Genomic DNA, 16487 nt, shown 5'->3' with positions numbered 1-16487 from the left:
GAATGACATGAGTGAATGAATGAATGAATGGACTATTGATGATGATGAAGATGAATTTTCTTTTCTCCCTGCAATCTGCAAACCTTTAGCATTTGTGGAGTACGATCATGCACCACAAAGCACCTGCCCATGGGGCATCTTTCCCAGCCCCCACAGCATCCCCGGGACTTGGGGGCAGACGGCAGGCTGGCCTCACCTGCCGAGAAGAATGAGCACCAAGGTAGCTGTCACTTGCCTTCTTTCCACAAAGATCGCCATTTGTTGTGTGTCGATTAAGATGCTTTTGAGAGGCCCATTTACAATATTAGAGAGCCACCTTTTGGACAGGTGGTATCCGTGCCTGCTCAGAGGGACAGCCCAGTTCCGGGGTCTCCCCACAAAGCCGTCAGTGTGTCCAGGCACCCGCTGCCAAGCCAGGCCAGCAACACCTCAGACATGTTTTAACAGAGAGAGAGAAGTCGTTAGCTCCCGTTTTAATTTAACAAGCCCAATTTTATAAATAAGAGTGAATTTTCCCAGGTTATTATTTCTAATTATGCATTTATACATTATGCGGTTGATGAAAAGTTAATACCGAAAGCAATTTTCTGCTGATGGGTGGCACGGAGAAGAGCTTTCTTCACATTACAAGTCAATATTTTTGGAAATAATTACCCCACCAGAGTCTGCACTATCGAACCCAGTGGCTGTGTCTACGCAGCCCCCAGCTTGAGATGCTGAGAGGGGAACTCCCCCCACAGCGGCCCACCCGGAGACCGCAGCTGGGCCTGGGGAGGGACGAGCCCTGGAGACCCAAGGGTGCTAAACAGATGCAGCAAACTGGACCTCCACAGACCAAATCTAGCCTGCAGACCCTGGAGGTTTTATTTTTGTAATGGAAACAACATTTAAAAATTAGATTTCGCATAAAACCCTGGATTTCTCGCTTCATCTGAAACCCTGGAGCATCCGACCATACTGGGCCTGCTCTCCACACACCAGCAACAGGCCAGAGCTGAGGAGCGTCCCGCCCCCAGGTGGGCACCAGGGCTGGTGTGACCCAGTCCCCACTATTCTCTGCCCTCCCCAGAGCCCAGAGCCCACTCCCCGGTAGAAGGTAAAGATCACCATCCCCTCTCCCCGCAAGCAGCCAGGCTGGGGAAGAAGGACCAGCTCTGAGGAATGAGGCAGGGCAGGAGTTGGGGTCAGATTTGGAGTCACAGGAGGGAAAAATATTTCATTAGATAGAGGAGGGGAGGAGGAGGAGGGAGAAGGATTGGGAGGAGAGGAAAAGGGAAGAGAGGAAGGGGGAAGGAGGAAGGGGAGGAAGGGAAAGTGTGGGGAGACAGGGAGGAGAGGGCTCTGGATTCCTGTTCTCCTTCAGCCCCCTCTTAGGAGGCTCATGGCAGAGCTGGAACTGGCTTCACTGCTTGTGTGTGCACACATGGCCCATCTGTGCACCCACACCAGCCTGCACGCACACACACACACTCACTCTTCTTACATGCATGCTGTCTGTGCACATGCTGTCTGGATATATGCACATCATTTACACATACCTATGTTGTCTGCTCACACCAGTGTACCCCTGTCTATGCAAACATCATCTGTGCACTCACATGCACATACACACACCGACTTTGCACAGGCACCCTGTTTGCTCATGTGTGTCATGTCTGCACACCCACTCTCTGACCACACACAGAGGCATACCATCACACACAGGGATATTGTCTGCACACGTTTGCACACACACACACATGCTGCTTGTGCACAGGTACTCCATTTGCTCACATCCTCCGTGTCTGCACACATGTTCACGTGCTCACATGCACATGCACATAAGCTATCTGGGCAAAGCCACCCCATTTGCTCACATCCTCTGTGTCTGTACATACCCTCTGATCACAGACAGGCACTACATCTGCACACATGTTCTTGCCTGCACACACACGTTCATGTTCACACATGCACATATGCTCTCTACATATGCACTATCTGTGCACATTAACACACTCCACTTGTGCACACTACCCGTGTCCCAAGGGTACACTCCTGGGATCCCAATGCCTGGAAGAAAGGGCAGGGGTAGCAGGCTGGGGCCCATTTGCAAAGGCCCCTGCCCATCTCATATTGCCTCAGAGGGGAGAGCTGCAGGTTGTGGGAGGGGGTGCACACAGTGATGGGCTGGCCAAGTGTGTGGATGCAGGGTGGGCGTCCTCCCCAGCCCTCCCCAGGTCCACAGAGAGGGAGACAGGTGTGGGGAGAGTGCAACCCTTTGTAAACCTGGCAGGTACAATCCAAGTAGACTAAACTGCCACTTTCACTTTCTTTCCATGAAACATCCCCTGCTCTGTCACTGTAAGCAGGGAGGGACAGACAGGGGACACGTCAGCAAATGTGCTGCGTGCCGGCCCCTCCTGCCACAGCACAGGCTGATGGGCCACTTGGGATGGTGTGGGGCCAGTCTCACGCTAACCCCCACCACTGGGGAGCTCCGGGCACACCTTCCAGCCAGCCAGGGCCTTGATCTCTCTGTCTGGATTTGCCTGCCTCTACCTACCCTCACGGAGCCCTCCCTGGGCCATACACACAGCAGGAGCTGCAAACGGCTCGCTCTGAATATCACCTTTCTAAAAGGCCATGGGAGAAGGTCAGAACTGGACAAAAATTGCTGAACCCATTCTCCACCCTTGCAGAAGCCCTGGTCATGGGACAGCCAGGACGGCATGTTCCCTTCCCTGGGATGGAGGGAGCCGAGCAGAGACAGGAGGAAAGGGTCCCAGTCTCAGCAAGGCTCCCTCCAAACCTCAGACCTCTTGCCCAAGCAAAGAATCACATTCAACAGCTTTTTTTTTTTTTAATGGAAAAATGACATTTCGAAACATTACTGTGAAAAATTAATTTTGGTTTGAAGCATCAAAGATAGTTTATAAATAAAACCAGGGCACTTTACTGCCGGTGATTGCCCGAGTTTAATCCTCCAGATGCCGTGACCCAGCCAAAGGGCTGCATGGAGAATTCTCCAGGGGAACTGTGTTCCCAGGGGAAAGCCAGCCTGACCCTGAGCCCACGGGTTGAGAAAATACTCACGCTGGGAGAGCCACATCAGCCCTGAGCTCCCCATGCAGGGTGACCTTTTGTCAAGTTCAGACGGGAACACAAATCTACCATCACTCTGGATCGGGCTTGATTGGATCAAAATCCCACCGGAAAATGGGGGAAAGGCAATAAAAACCTCCAGAATTGATATTAAACCACTGACATTTCACAAACCGAGCAATGCCGGCAGCTGCCAGTCCATCAGCAGGAGCAACTCTAAAGGGGCAAGTCAGGCGTGAAGGTCACGGCATGTGTCGGGAGCCTCTCTGGACCTGGCATCAGCTCCGTGGGTGCAGGGGCCTCGATGGTCCAGGGTGTGGGCAGCTCAGGCCTCAGGTGGGAGCCCCACATGGCGAACTTTGTCCTTTCTGGACCCTGTGCCTCAGTTTCCTCATTTGCACTCCAGCTGTGCAGAGAGATGATCTCCATGGCTGCCCAGACCTGACGCCCTGTGGTTCTGAAGCCAAAGATGATGCTAAATCTGTGCCCGTCCCCTGGACACTGTACCCCACAGTGGGGAGGGGCCACCTACCCAGGATGAGGCCAGGAAAGCCCCAGGCCCCTTTGAGAGAATGGCCTGGGCCTGAGAACTCGCCAGGAGCTGTACAGCTGCCTCGGCTTCCTGCCACCCGGCACCCATTGGGTGCCTGCTGCAGGCCAGGCAAGGAGCCAGGCAGATGTGAGGATGAGTGGGGCGCAGCTCTGCCCTCAAGGGGTTCAGTCCAGACATCTTCTATGTGGGCAGGAGCAGGGAGTGGGCTGAAAGATGGCACTGCCAGGACGCAGGTGAGGACCTTCCCGGAGTGATAGTTTAACCCTGGACTCCAAGGGCCCCTAGGGAGCAGGGACAGAAAACAAGGGCAGCTGACCCTGGAGGAAGGAAAGCTTCCTGGAGAAAGACAGACTTGAGCTGGATGGAGTCACCTAGAATTGCTGAGCAGACAAGCAGGTGAGCAAGAGCAGGGCCAGTGGGGGGTCAGCATGGTAGGATGGTGACCACGTAGGGCCTGCCAAATAGGACTAAAGTCAGCACCCTGAGCCGGCCCTGGGGCCCCTAGGTGGGGCCAGAGGGGAGCCCTTCCTAAGGCCTGCAGTGGCCATGTCAGCCCAGGACAGGTGCAATAGGATGGGGCTCCCCTTCAACAGCCAAAGCGAGATGCAGCAGCAAGCCCAGGGGCCTGGGGGTGAGCTGCTGAGCATCTCCCAGCTCCAGAAGCCACATGGGGGTCCTCTGGTCAAAACCTTTTAGGTGGTGGTCCAGAAAGATGTGGAAAACCCTGGAGACCTGGATCTGAAGCCATCCATCAGCCCAACCAGCATTTCCTGAGCCGCTCCTGGGAACCCAGAGACGTAGGGGACACGTGAGTGCACCCCATGACAACTGGCAAAACTGCTCCCCAGTCACCTGCTCCCTTGATGCCCACAACTTCCTCATGCTGGTGCAATCACACTGCCCTCTGATCCAGGAGAAACAGAGGTTCCGGATGGTGGAGAGACTCCCCCAGGTCCCTCTGCTGCATACTGCACCCCAGATTTGACAGCCCATCACTGAGTCCACAGCACCTCACCCCGAGTCTCAGGGCCCTGCACTCGCACTGACTCCCTAATGGAAGTATGCCCCTGCCCCTAAAAGCAGCTCCACTGGAACCGTGAGAGTCTCCCGCCAAGCGGGTAACCTCTCGGTGGGTCTGCAGGAAACATGGGAGCCAAAGCCCCGACCCTCTGGCTGACCCCTGGTTGTTATCAGCCGGCTCCATGTTTTCTAATCACCGTCTTCTTCTCCATTAAGGTGAAGAAAGCACACGGGAAATAACAGAGTTTTCTTTCAAACAGATTGATCTGCTCAGATCCGTCTGGCCCCAGCCTCTTAATTCTCCATAATGTCAAAGCAATTTTTGGTTAAGTATACAGTCTGTCCTCTACTAAATTAAACTAATAGATCTAGTGGGAAATAAAACCCCGAGTGTATTGAGAATATTTAAAAAAAAAAAAAACTCTCCACGGGTCTGTAAGATTTACTTTGGTAAATGATTAAATAAATAAGCATACACACAGAGGCAGCAGTAAAATCTATCAGGGATGCTCAGCCACTCTGGGGCACATCCAAGTCCTGACTCCCTTCCCTAGGCACTGTCCCTCCCAGCCAGATTTGGGGGGCACAAGGAGATACTGGGAACCCACCCCCTCCCACACCCTCAGGTTAAAGCAACCCAAGGGGTGGGCTTTAAAATGTGGGCTGCTGCTGTAACAGGTGCTGAGCCATCTGCTTAAAACACTTGATCACAATCGATCCTCCCATTTGCCCTCTGCAGTTGGCACTGCTATTACACCCCTTGTACAGATGAGAAAACTGCGGCTCAGAGAGTCTAAGGCAGGGCCAGGAATGGAAGCAAGGTCCATCTGACCCCAGAGCCCCAGATACCCCGGCCTAGGTGGCTTGGTTTGCTTGGCTTTTTGATTAACTGTCCATCGTGCCACAGACAGCTCAGGAAGCAACCACTGGGCATCGCCATGGGAGGAGGGAAGAGAGAGAGGAGGTGGGACAAGGATTAACAGCCCATATTGCAATTGGGAAAACTGAGGCTCAGGGACTTTCCCAACCAAATGCAGAAACCCAGGGCCACTCAGGAGGCCAAGGAATCAGGAAGGCAGGGGCAAGTCCCTTCAGTCCCTTGGACAGGGACACACAGGGCTCCCCCTGGAACCCCCACATCTTCATTGTGCTGGCATGCTGCGGTTTGCCAGGGCCAGTGCTGAAGTGCCAAGGGAGGGGAGGGGAAGGCAAGAGGTGAGGACGCATGAAATGGCCTCGCTTAGCGTGGGTCTGAAGAAGGAAGGGTCCACGGCAGCCATCCTGCCCTGCTCTCAGCTCCCAGCCCTCGGCCCTCTGCGGGACTACCAGGCCCCTGCTCTCCCCCACAACCCCTCATGCTGCCATCAGGGTCACTTGCTTTGTCATAGTCCTGTCCAAACCCCCTCACCTGGCACCTGGGCCTCTGACTTCAAGCAGTTTTCCCATTCCTTTCCCTCAACTCCTGCCTGTGATCCTGTCACACTGAACCCTTCGCTTGGTTCCCGAAAAGTCCCCAGTTTTTTCTGACTCCTCCCCTTGTGTAGACAGTTCTTACTTGGAATGCTGGCACACCCTTTGGCTCTGCATGCAGGGCAGATTTCGGCTACCAGAATTCCCACTAAGCGTGTCTGTGTGGGTGTGTGCAGTGTGTCTTGCACGTCCCTAGCTAAAATGGTCAATGATCATTGGAACTGATCAGTCGTCAAATAATCAGTGATTATTTTGTTGTTTCCTCTTTGCATGTCTGTCTCCGCCTCCCCCTCGCTTGCCCTTGAATGCAGATTCCTGGGGGACAGAACCTTGTCTGTCTTGTTCACTCGGGACCCCCAGCACCGAGCACAGAACATGCCCTAAAGTAGTGCTTGATAGATACATGCATTGGATAAATGTCCTCGAGACATGCTGGCCTTTTGAGGTGATTTTCAGGACTCGCCTTTCATCCCCTTTCTCATCTCAACACCCTACCTCTAAGCCTGTCAATCCTGTCTCTGACAAGCAGCACAAGCTTCTGGGATACGGCCTGTGCTACCAACCCAGCACCAAGACACTGACCCAGCACTGGCCAGGCCAGTCCCCTGGGCCACACAGCAGTGGGTCTCAGCCCTGTGCACCAAGCACAGGCTAACCACGGACACAGAAGACAGGGGCAGGCCTGCCTCTCTGAAGGCCCTCGGAGGCCTGGCAAGAGCTGGGACCATATCGTCCTCCTCCAGGAACTTAGCCACCCAGAAGAAAGACCCCAGGCTTGGCAAGGACATGGGCAGAAGAGAGCAACAGGAACCCAAAGTGTGAGTCATTTCACTGGCCCTCCCCCAGGTCTTGGGAGCACTCATCATTCATTCTCTCCCCCTTCACTCCCTGGCAGTCCCTGCCTGGGCACAGAGCAGGCCAAGCTTCTCATCTCTCCCTGACCTGGAGCAGCAGCTCTTGACCTTGGAGAGGAGTGACCCTGGGGCCGGACTTTAGGCCTTTATCCCCTGACAGTGATGGCAAATGTATGACTAGATTGGCCAAAAATAAAAGCCCCCATAAATCTGATATTTCCCTTAAAGCAGCCGGGTACACAGAGTAGACTGGGCTTATTGACAGGTAAGTTTATGGATGGACTGCATCTTAAAATCAAAATACATTACCCAAAATCAATGTTGCTGTATGTGGTACAGGGAGGACAGGAAAGGTCAGCTGAGAGAAGGATATTGAAACTTAATTTCAAAGAGGATCTGAGCATTAAAATAAATAAATTGAGAGAGCAAGTTCCAGGAAGAACATTCACTTAGAACTGTAATTTCAGGGTGCTTTTGCAAGAGGCTGAGATGTCTTTTTAAGAAGCACTTTTTGAAATGCCTCTGAGAGTCCGGTGAATCCATCCACAAAAAGGTAGTGACAAGAGCTGCTTACCCCAACCCTCAGCCCAAAGTAAGAGCTATGAAAACAGCATGAGTCAGAGGCAAGGCTGGGCAGTGGGCAGGCAGGCCCTGGCAGAAGCCAGCTCACAGGCACAGGCAGCTGGGTGAGGCTGGTCACTTTAGAGAAGAGGTCACCTCCAGGTCTCTCTCCACAGAGATCCCTCAGACATTTCAGAGACCGTGGAGACAGGGAGGGAGGGAGGGAGGGAGAAAGCTTTTAGCCCAAAGGGTATCTGGCCTTCCCATTGATGAGCAATCAGGAGTGAGGACAAAACAATTCTGCAATTCTCGCAAGACCATCAGTGAGGAAGTCAAGAGTCACTCGGAAGGGGACATCTTTGGGGAAACCAAAGGGACAGCTGCAGTTGGCACGGCTGAGCGGCTACATCCCCAGAGAGGAGCTTCCCGTTGGTGGAAGTAACCCACATGCTCCATGGAAGACCCCTGTAGAGAAGGGAGGCGGACAGCCCGAAACCAGCTGCAGCCTGGTGTCAGCTCACTGAGCCACCAGTGGCCGAAGAACTCAGTGGAAGACATGCAAGTCCCAGCCCTGTCCACTGGGAAACCCCCAGCAAAGGAGAGGCAAAGCAGCTTTCCCGGAGGCTCCTAACAGAGCTTCTGGTTCCAACATTTACTGGGCCCTAACTATGGTCAGGCCCAGCTGGGAGTTGAGGACACAGAGAAGAAAGGTCCAGCTGCTGCCTTCAAGTCTACGAGACAGGGCAGAAGCATAAGCAGATCCTTCATACAGAGCTGCTGTGGGCCAGTTGAACAGCAGGGAAGGGACTGCAAGGCTAGCTCGGGCTGCCCCTGGCTCTCCATACCAGCTCCAGGTGCCAGGATCAGAGTCTCACGTGGAATAGGGAAGAGGTGGGTGTTTTGGTTAAGAATTAAAACCTCAGGATGAGGCAGGCCTGAGTTGAATCCTCCACCAGCCATTTAGTAGCTGGGTGACCTTGGGCAATTCCCTTAGCCTCTCTGAGCTTTTAGCTGCCTATAAGAAATGGGGTAAAATAACAGTCTGGACCTCATAGGGGTATCATAAGGATTAAATGAGCTCATTCATTCACTCCACAAATATTTACTGAGGCCCTACCGTGTGCCAGGCCCTGTTCTAGATGCTGGAGATACATCAGTGAAGAAAACAGAGAGCGCTGCCTGAGTGGAGTTTATAGACCATGAATGAGAAACACAATAAATAAGGATATGGTACTGTAAGTTAGAAGGCACTAAGTGCTAAGGAAAAGAGAAAAGGAGAGCAGGGTGAAGGATTGGGAGTGCTGGGGGGAAAGGGGTGATGGTCTGGGTAGGCCTCATTGAGAAGGTGAGTTAGCCAAGCAGGTGTCTGAGCATCTCAGCGGATGGTTCAGCTAGCACAAAGGCCCTGGGGCGGGAGCAGTCCTGAAGTGTCACAGGAAGGAGGCCAGTGTAGCTAGAGGAGCATGAGCCAGGGAGAGGACTGAAAACACATGGAGAGGCTGAGAGGTGGGGGAAAGGGAGAGGAAGATCGTTGGACTTGGTTAGCCACTGCAAGGACACTGAGGTTCATGCTGAAGGAAATGGGAGCCACTGCAGGGTACTGAGCAGAGGAGGAGCCATCTGATGTGTGCTTGAGAAGGATCACTTTGTTGTCACGTTGAGAACTGACACATGGAAGGCAGGTAGCCAGTGCCTGGTACCCAGAAAGCACTTGATAAAGGGTAGCTGTTATTCTTATTAATAGCGATACTAATTCACACAGTGAAGGAGAAACCTCCTACCCAGTGAAGTGGTGCAGGATTAGAAGATTCACAGACCTTAAAGGTAACCAAGATGTACCTCCCCTGGCTGCAGGCAAAATCCCCTTGGCCATCACTGATGACTGCTTGGATCTGGTGTCAGGAGATCCCTGCGTCTCAGGGCAGGCCTCTGTGCAGTCAGCTACTCCTGCCATCAGAACCCTGCTGGGAGTCAGTCTCAAAACGAATCCACTCTCCTAGAATCCCACCAGGTCCTGGATTCCTGTGCCGCGGTGCAAGCCTGCCCTCTCCCTTCCAGTGCTGAGGACAGCAGGAGCCCCACGGGGTTGTATATTCATGGGCCACAGACCCAAAGCCATTTCTAAGGGAAGGCTCCGGGCGTGTGGCAATGAAATGACAGAAGGTGGCTGACCCCTGCCCCTCTCGGAGCTCCTGGGGAGGAACTCCAGGGAGAGAAGAGAGGCTCCCCACATCCCCTCTCGTTCTAGCCAGACCTTGTCCAAGGAGGCCTTACCTCTGAACAACAGTGGCCTGACCGGGTGGGAATGACTCCTCCACCACTGAGAAGGAAACTGAAATCCAGACCTGGAGGGAAGGAAGGGTGCTGCCCAAGGGCACCTCGTTGGTAAGGGCAAAGCCTTGAAAGGGCCCCGGGTGTTTCTTTCCCTCTGAGGCTGGGCTGTGCACAGCCGGGATCAGGTCGCCTACTGGAAAGTATTTTTCCTCTGGGTTTCCTTCTCCTTGGTTCCTGGAGAAGCCTCTGGTGGAGCCTCCGGGAGGCTGGCTGAGCAGGGAGAGCAGACATGAGAATCTGCTGGGATACCCTCACCCCAATCTCAGTGCAGAGCTGAGGGGTAGGGGCAGGGGGAGAGTCTTGGTCAGAGATACAGAAATCCACTGTCTGGAGAATCCCATGGGGAAGGCAAGGAAGATTGTCCAAGCGGAGCCGTGGGACTCTTCCCCAGACCACTTCCCCGCCCCACACTCCCTTCTGGGACGGGAGCACACTCCCGCTGATGGCTGGGAAGGAGGCAGGCTCGGCTGAAAGCTGGGCGAGGTACCCGCTGCGGGGCTGCAGGGACGGGGGATGGGCTCCGGAACGCGGCTGCCGACCCCACCTCTGCCTCCCGCCTCCTGGGGATCCCGCTTGCACTGGCTGAGGTGGGGGCTGTGACCGGCCAAGAGCGGTTGGGGACTGAGGAACTGGCGATCGAGGGGCAGGAACCCCGCCTCCACCCGGAAACCTCCCGGGCCCTGAGTCGTGCCCGGCGCTCCCCACCCCACCCCACCCCCGCCGCCGCCGCCGTCACTCACGCCGCTGCTCGCCGGCTTGCTCCAGCGCTCTCCGCGCCACAGGCACCTGCTCTCCTGGCGCTCTTCTCGCTCGCACACTGCAGACTCCCGGCGTCGCCGCCCTCACCCGGCTTCGTCCCCAGCCCGGCACGGCGCACCGCCCCTCTCACGAGCCCCAGGAGACCACCCATCCGCCATGGACCCGACCCCTGCCAAAGAGCGGTGTGGCTCGCTGCCCAAGCGGTGGTAAGGAGTTGAGGGCGGGGACTGCGGAGAGGGCCTGGGAAAATGCTGCCGGGATGAGACGGGATGAGCCGGGGTGAGCGGCTGTCCCGGGCGTCGGAGACTGGGAGGAAGCTGAAGCGGGGAGAGTTTGGGTGGGAGGACCCCCACGCCAAAGCGAGTGCGGGGCGGGGCTGCTCTCCAACCAGGGAGACGGTGGTCTCTCCCAGCGACCCCCGTGAGAGGGCGGGGGCGGTGCGGGTGGAGGCCCGGGAGGGAAGGGCGGGAGCGACGCAGCGGTGGAGGCTGCTCGGCGCCAGCCGCTGACCGCCCCCTCCCGATCCCCTCCCTTCCCCCTCTCCCCGCTTCTCTGGCTCCGGGTCCACCCGACTCGCGCTCCCCGCTCTGCGCTCCATCGCATGCCAGGTCTGCGCGCCGCGGCTGAGCGCCCACTCGCCTAGCGGAGAGAGCCGCGGAGGGACCCGCGGAGGTGGCGGCGGGCGAGCTCGGCGGACGCGGGAGGAGGTGGAAGCCCGGAGCCGAACCAAAAGGAGACCGGGAGGCAGAAGCTTGCGGCTCCGAGGGGCGCACTCCCTTGGCCAGGGATGAGTCCCCTCGTGGCCCGGCCCCTGCCCGGCCCGCCAGGCAGAGACTGAACGACGGAATCCCGAACGTCCTGCGTACGGCCGGACAGAGGGAGGCACGGACAGATCGCCAGGAGCCTCACGACGGGACCCCGACTTCTGAGCCCCCAGCGCAGCGCCCCCCGCCAGAGCCGTACCCGGCAAGGAGGAGAGGGAGTGGGGCTGATTGGCGGCCGCCGGCGGCCGGGGGAGGGGGCGCCGCACGGGGCCATGGCAGGCTCGGAGGCGTCCTAGCCCGAGCCCGCGCCTGAGCCGGAGCCGAGCCACGCCGCCACCGCCGCTGCCTCTCCGCGCCCGGGTCCCCGCCGCTGCCGCGCCCCCGCGGGAGATGGAACAGCGGAACCGGCTCGGCGCCCTCGGATATCTGCCGCTGCTTCTGCTGCTCTTGGTGGCCGATGGTGAGCGCGGGAACTTTACTGCCGCGGGGGGGCGCGCAGTGGGGGGGGGGTCCTTGGAGGGGCGCGGCAGCCAGCCTGCCCCGCCACCATGGAGGAAGAGGAGGAGGAAGAGGAGGAGGAAGAAGGGAGAGGAAGGCTTCACAGTCGCCAGCAATCCCGGGGTGCAGCCCTGGCCGGGAGAGAGGGGGAGGAAAGCAGTGGCGGGGCGGCGGCGGCAGCACCAGTGCCGGCGTCGCTTGGAGCCCGGCCCCGGCTCCCGCTGCGGAGAGGCGGCCTGCGGGTGCGGGAGTTGGCGCACCCCAGCCTGGTTCTGGAGGTGCGGCCCGGCGCGGGGGAGAAGCGGGAGCCACCCCCACCCTCCCCCACCTCCCACCCCCCCCCCCTCCCCGCCGCTCTGCCGGCCCCGGATGGAAGCAGCCTGGGGCCGGTGGCCAGTCGCTACTGCGGTCCCGCGCTGCTCCACCGAACTTTCCTAGCGCCTCCAGCCACCGGCCACAGTGTGGCCGGGAGAAGAGACTCAAGGCCACCGCGCCGAGGACCGACCGCCTCGCTCTGGGTGGCCCTCAGGCCCTCGCCCGCAGCTGGTCATGCCTCTCTCCTCCCGCCCCCAGCTACATTCACCGAAGTCCCCAAAGATGTGACAGTGCGGGAGGGAGACGACATCGAAATGCCCTGCGCGTTCCGAGCCAGCGGAGCCACCTCGTATTCGCTGGAGATTCAGTGGTGGTACCTCAAGGAGCCGCCCCGGGAGCTGCTGCATGAGCTGGCGCTCAGCGTGCCGGGCGCCCGGAGCAAGGTAACCGGCGCCCGCGCGGCGGGTGGCTGGGCAACCCGGGAGGAAGGCAGCTGGGTTGGCAGGCTGCACGGCGCCGCCCCGTGGCGCAGCCCATCGCCCGCCCTCCCCATTCCCACGGCATCTTCACCATCAGCCCTTGCTATTCCCCAAGCCCTGTCACTCCGTTTGACAGTCTCCCTTCTCCGGCAATCTCCGGAACTCGGTTCACGCCCAGCCCCTAAAAAGCCACACCTCAACCAGTTCGCAGGCTCTGGCTTGCTGGCTGCGGGCCAGCCTCTAAAGACCACTGGGTCACACCGGTTCTCCCTGTCCTCTGCCACGCCGAGGTCCCTAGGGCACGGGGCCAACGAGGGAAACTCCTCGGGCCACGTTCCAGAGGCCTGCAGAGCACTAGGACAGCTAGTGCTGAAAACGGCCCACACTGCCCGTCTGCCTCCTCAAGCCACAGTTCACACACACTGTAACACACACACACACACAGGGTCATTGCTCTCGTCTTCCACTGGGTCCTTGTCAAATATACCAGCTTTTCAGTGTCCCTGATTAGGAGGAGGTGTCATGGGGGATTTGGAGGTACAGGGCAGGGATTGAGAGTGCTCCTGGCGACGACGCTGGGCCTTTCTTCCCACCCTGGTGGGCAATCCAGCCTCCCCTCCTGCGGACTGCCAGGTGTGCGCTGGGGCCGCTCCTCCTTGCCCAGGCACCATGCCAGCTCCAGGCCCAACTTCCAGGGCAAATTCCCGGGAATCCTGCTGTCCTTTCTGCTCTAGACCTCTGCCACACCCTAGGCAGTTTCAGGTCTCAACCCACCCGCCCAAGGCAGATCTGCGTTCCCGGGATCTGGAGGCTGTGAGCCTAAAATCTCTCTCCCTCTTTGCCTTTTAGGTAACAAATAAGGATGCCACTAAAATCAGCGTAAGTGTGGAGCCCAGCGAGGGCCGCGGGAGACCCCTAGCGGCCGCTGGGCGCGCGGCAGCTCCCTCCCCTTTATAGAGTCCCCGCAACCAGCCGCACAGGGTCCTGCTCTTGGCGTGTCCGGGGCCATCTGTCGCCTAGTGCCGGGTCGGGTTCTCTTTCGTGTAAATCAAGGCTCCGCGGCCTGAGTCTTCTTGCATGTCTTGGCGCTCACCTGTAAAATTCCTTTGCTCCAGCCGGCGCGCCCAGGCTCCTGCGTGTCTGCTCGCCTCTCCCCCGCCGACTTTTCTCCCGGCGCCGGGAGCGCCCTGCTCCCCGCCTTCGCCGCCACCCGTGCTCCCGCTCCGGGTCTTCTCCCTGGCCCACCCAGCCCCGCATACACACACACCCGGTGCCCCGGCGGCCCCCGCTGCAGGCCCTTCCTCGCCTGGTGGCGGTTCTGGGTGCTGGATGCCGCAGGTTGAGGGTGGGGGTTAGCGGAGGAGAGGGGCGGTCGTGCGTGCTGCGCTGGTGGTGCTGGTCGTGGGGTTCGCAGATCTGAGAGGCGATGCGTACAAGCTTTTTTTTTTTTTTTTTTTTTTTTTTTTTTTTTTTTTTTGCTGCGTGTTCGTGTAAGTGCCTGGCAATAACAAGAGCCTCCTCGTGGGTTCGTTTCAAAGGCGAGGGTTTTCCTGGGTTCTTGGGGAGGGCCCAGAGTTTTCCTTCCTGCCTCCAGCAGGCCGCATGGGAAGAGCGCTCGGTCGAGGGTCCCTGTCTGCCACCCATGTTCACCGGGAATCGTGGGGGAGGGTCGGTAGCAGGCAGCAGCCCCGGCCTCTCTGGCTTCCTAGGGAGGGCGGCGGTTAGCCCTGAAGGACTGGGGGCGGCGGCAGGTCTGTGTTCTCTTGTGAAAAGACCCGGGCCCTCCTGCTTCTAGAAAAAGGGAATGTTAATGCGAGTGGGTGTTGGTCGGATGGAGCCCTTCGCTGCGGGGAAGACTGGGACTGTTAATCACCAGGAGGCTAGAGCCAGAGGGTCCTTGGAGGTGCAGGAGGGAGGCGGGCGGGGCGTCTGCCGCTTTGAAGGGATAACCATGAGAGGACAAGAAGCACAGGTTTGGGCAGGTGGAGGATGCAAGGAAGGGCATTCAGTTAAGGTGATAAGAAGCTGGGGACACCTACAATGGGCAGGGCCCCCCGGGATCCAAGCAGAATTGGGGGCTCCATGCCACTGGGGAGACATGGGGGAGGGGGGAGAAACCGAGGTCCGGGCAGGGTTGGGGTTTGGTGGCCTGGGGACGGGCCAGAAGAGGGGATGCAGGAGGGCCCAGTCGGCCTCTGACCGCCCAGCGCCCGCTCTCTTGCAGACCGTCCGCGTGCAGGGCAATGACATCTCGCACCGGCTGCGGCTGTCGGCCGTGCGGCGGCAGGACGAGGGCGTATACGAGTGCCGCGTGTCGGACTACAGCGACGACGACACCCAGGAGCACAAGGCCCAGGCGCTGCTGCGCGTGCTCTCGCGCTTCGCGCCGCCCAACATGCAAGCCGCCGAGGCCGTGTCCCACATCCAGAGCAGCGGCCCGCGCCGCCACGGCCCGGCCAGCGCCGCCAACACCAACGCCGCGGGAGCCACCGACGCCGCGGCCCGTGCCGCCACCTCCGAGCCGGGACGCGGCGACGAGAGCCCGCCTCCCGGGGCACCGCCTTCCTCCCCGGAGCCCGAAGTCCCCGAAGCCGCCGCCGCCACGACCATCGCAGCCGCTGCTGCCGCTTCATCAGCGTCGCCGCCCCCCGGCCAGGTGGTGCTTCTGCGCCAGGGGCACCGCTCGGGTAAGGACGCGCGCCCCCCAGGAGCGAGGCGCGCACGCGCGGGGGTGGTGGGCATCTGCATTCGGAGCATTTGCATCTGCCTGGTCGAGTTATTTAACTTGGGTGCGCCCAGGGTGCATTTCTACAGCGCCCTCACTTGGAGCTCTTGGTTTCTGCCGCTTTCCTTTTGGCCTCCTGAAGTTTCACGACTTGTATTTATGCATGTGGCTCCCTGTTGACGATCTCTGGGTACAGCCTGAACTGGAGTGTGGGGAGCTCTCTGTGCAGGGACCTGCTCATTGGGTTTGGGGAACTGGATCCTGAGGGCTGTGTCCCGACAGCCGGCCTACTTTCCAATGCGGGCCCCAAGCGTCTGGAGGGATTCTCACTGGGTCCAGCCTTAGCATCTGCAGGAGTGTGGGGTCCGTGGGGGTCGTGGTTAAACTTGGCCTCCTGAATGCTGCTTGGCTAGACTGGATAGATGGGCTTTCCATAACCCCCGTCGCCTTCTCGTTAACTTAGTGCAGTGTGGTCCTAGGCCTGAGATGGGTCCAGCTCCGTGCTCACTCGCTGTGTGTGATTTTAGACAACTCACTCCCTCTCTGACCCCACCTCTCAGTCTGGTTTGATGAGGAGTCCCACAGAGACCATCTCTAATTAATGGCCTTACAGCCCTGGCAAGCTGGCTTTCGGAACCATCTCATATAAAACCCCCAAAGGAGAGGAGCACATTGTCGTGCCCCTACTCTGGTGGTTCTCAAAGTGAGTCCAAAGTGGCTGGCCCTCATATCATCATCTTATATTCTCTGAGTGATTTTTATGCCGTCAAACTGTCGAGGATTAAGAAAATGCTGCTCAAATCATGTTGGTAAGGCTTCATTCACTCGATGTAGAGAATTGCAGGGTGTTTTTTAAGGGCAGGCCTAGAAGTGGTGAATATTGCTTCTGCCCCCAGCCATTCACCCATAATCCAACATGGATGCAGGGCAGCCTGGGAAATGCAGTCCTTGGCTTGGCAGCTGTTTTCCAGCCTCATCACAACAGAAGGGGGGCATGAACCTTTGGGGGAGTTAGCCATCTCTGCCCAGCACACAGTGGCTTCCCCTTGAAAGTAGTGCATTTGGAGCATTTGT

At 58.2% G+C, this 16487-nt stretch overlaps 1 protein-coding gene and 1 long non-coding RNA gene across 5 annotated transcripts in view; one reads left to right on the top strand and one right to left on the bottom strand.

The window, feature by feature from the left end:
• Positions 1-240: 240 nt before the first annotated feature.
• LOC119521542 lies at positions 241-11070 on the bottom strand. Of its 2 annotated transcripts, none has more exons than XR_005214373.1 (3): positions 10614-11070; positions 9357-9884; positions 241-4415 (listed from the first exon to the last, which is right to left on the bottom strand). It is a non-coding gene; the product is annotated as an uncharacterized LOC119521542 (long non-coding RNA). The 2 variants fall into 2 exon arrangements; XR_005214372.1 differs by lacking the exon at positions 10614-11070 and having other exon boundaries at positions 9357-9500; positions 9814-10509.
• VSTM2B (V-set and transmembrane domain containing 2B) overlaps positions 10627-16487 on the top strand; it is a 25320-nt gene continuing 19459 nt past the window's right edge. For 2 of the 3 annotated variants that reach the window (XM_037819907.1, XM_037819906.1), the window contains exons 1-5: positions 10627-10838; positions 11241-11856; positions 12468-12652; positions 13538-13567; positions 14913-15375. In XM_037819907.1, the coding sequence (XP_037675835.1) occupies positions 11787-11856; positions 12468-12652; positions 13538-13567; positions 14913-15375 (748 nt within the window). In that variant the 5' untranslated portion in view covers positions 10627-10838; positions 11241-11786. The remainder of the gene's footprint in view (positions 10839-11240; positions 11857-12467; positions 12653-13537; positions 13568-14912; positions 15376-16487) is intronic. The other variant, XM_037819908.1, reaches the window with a different exon arrangement.

The sequence above is a fragment of the Choloepus didactylus genome, chromosome 27 (genome assembly GCF_015220235.1).
Source record: "Choloepus didactylus isolate mChoDid1 chromosome 27, mChoDid1.pri, whole genome shotgun sequence".
Classification (NCBI taxonomy): domain Eukaryota; kingdom Metazoa; phylum Chordata; class Mammalia; order Pilosa; family Megalonychidae; genus Choloepus; species Choloepus didactylus.
Note: the sequence above shows the minus strand (reverse complement) of the source record. Positions and strands in the feature narration are given on the sequence as shown.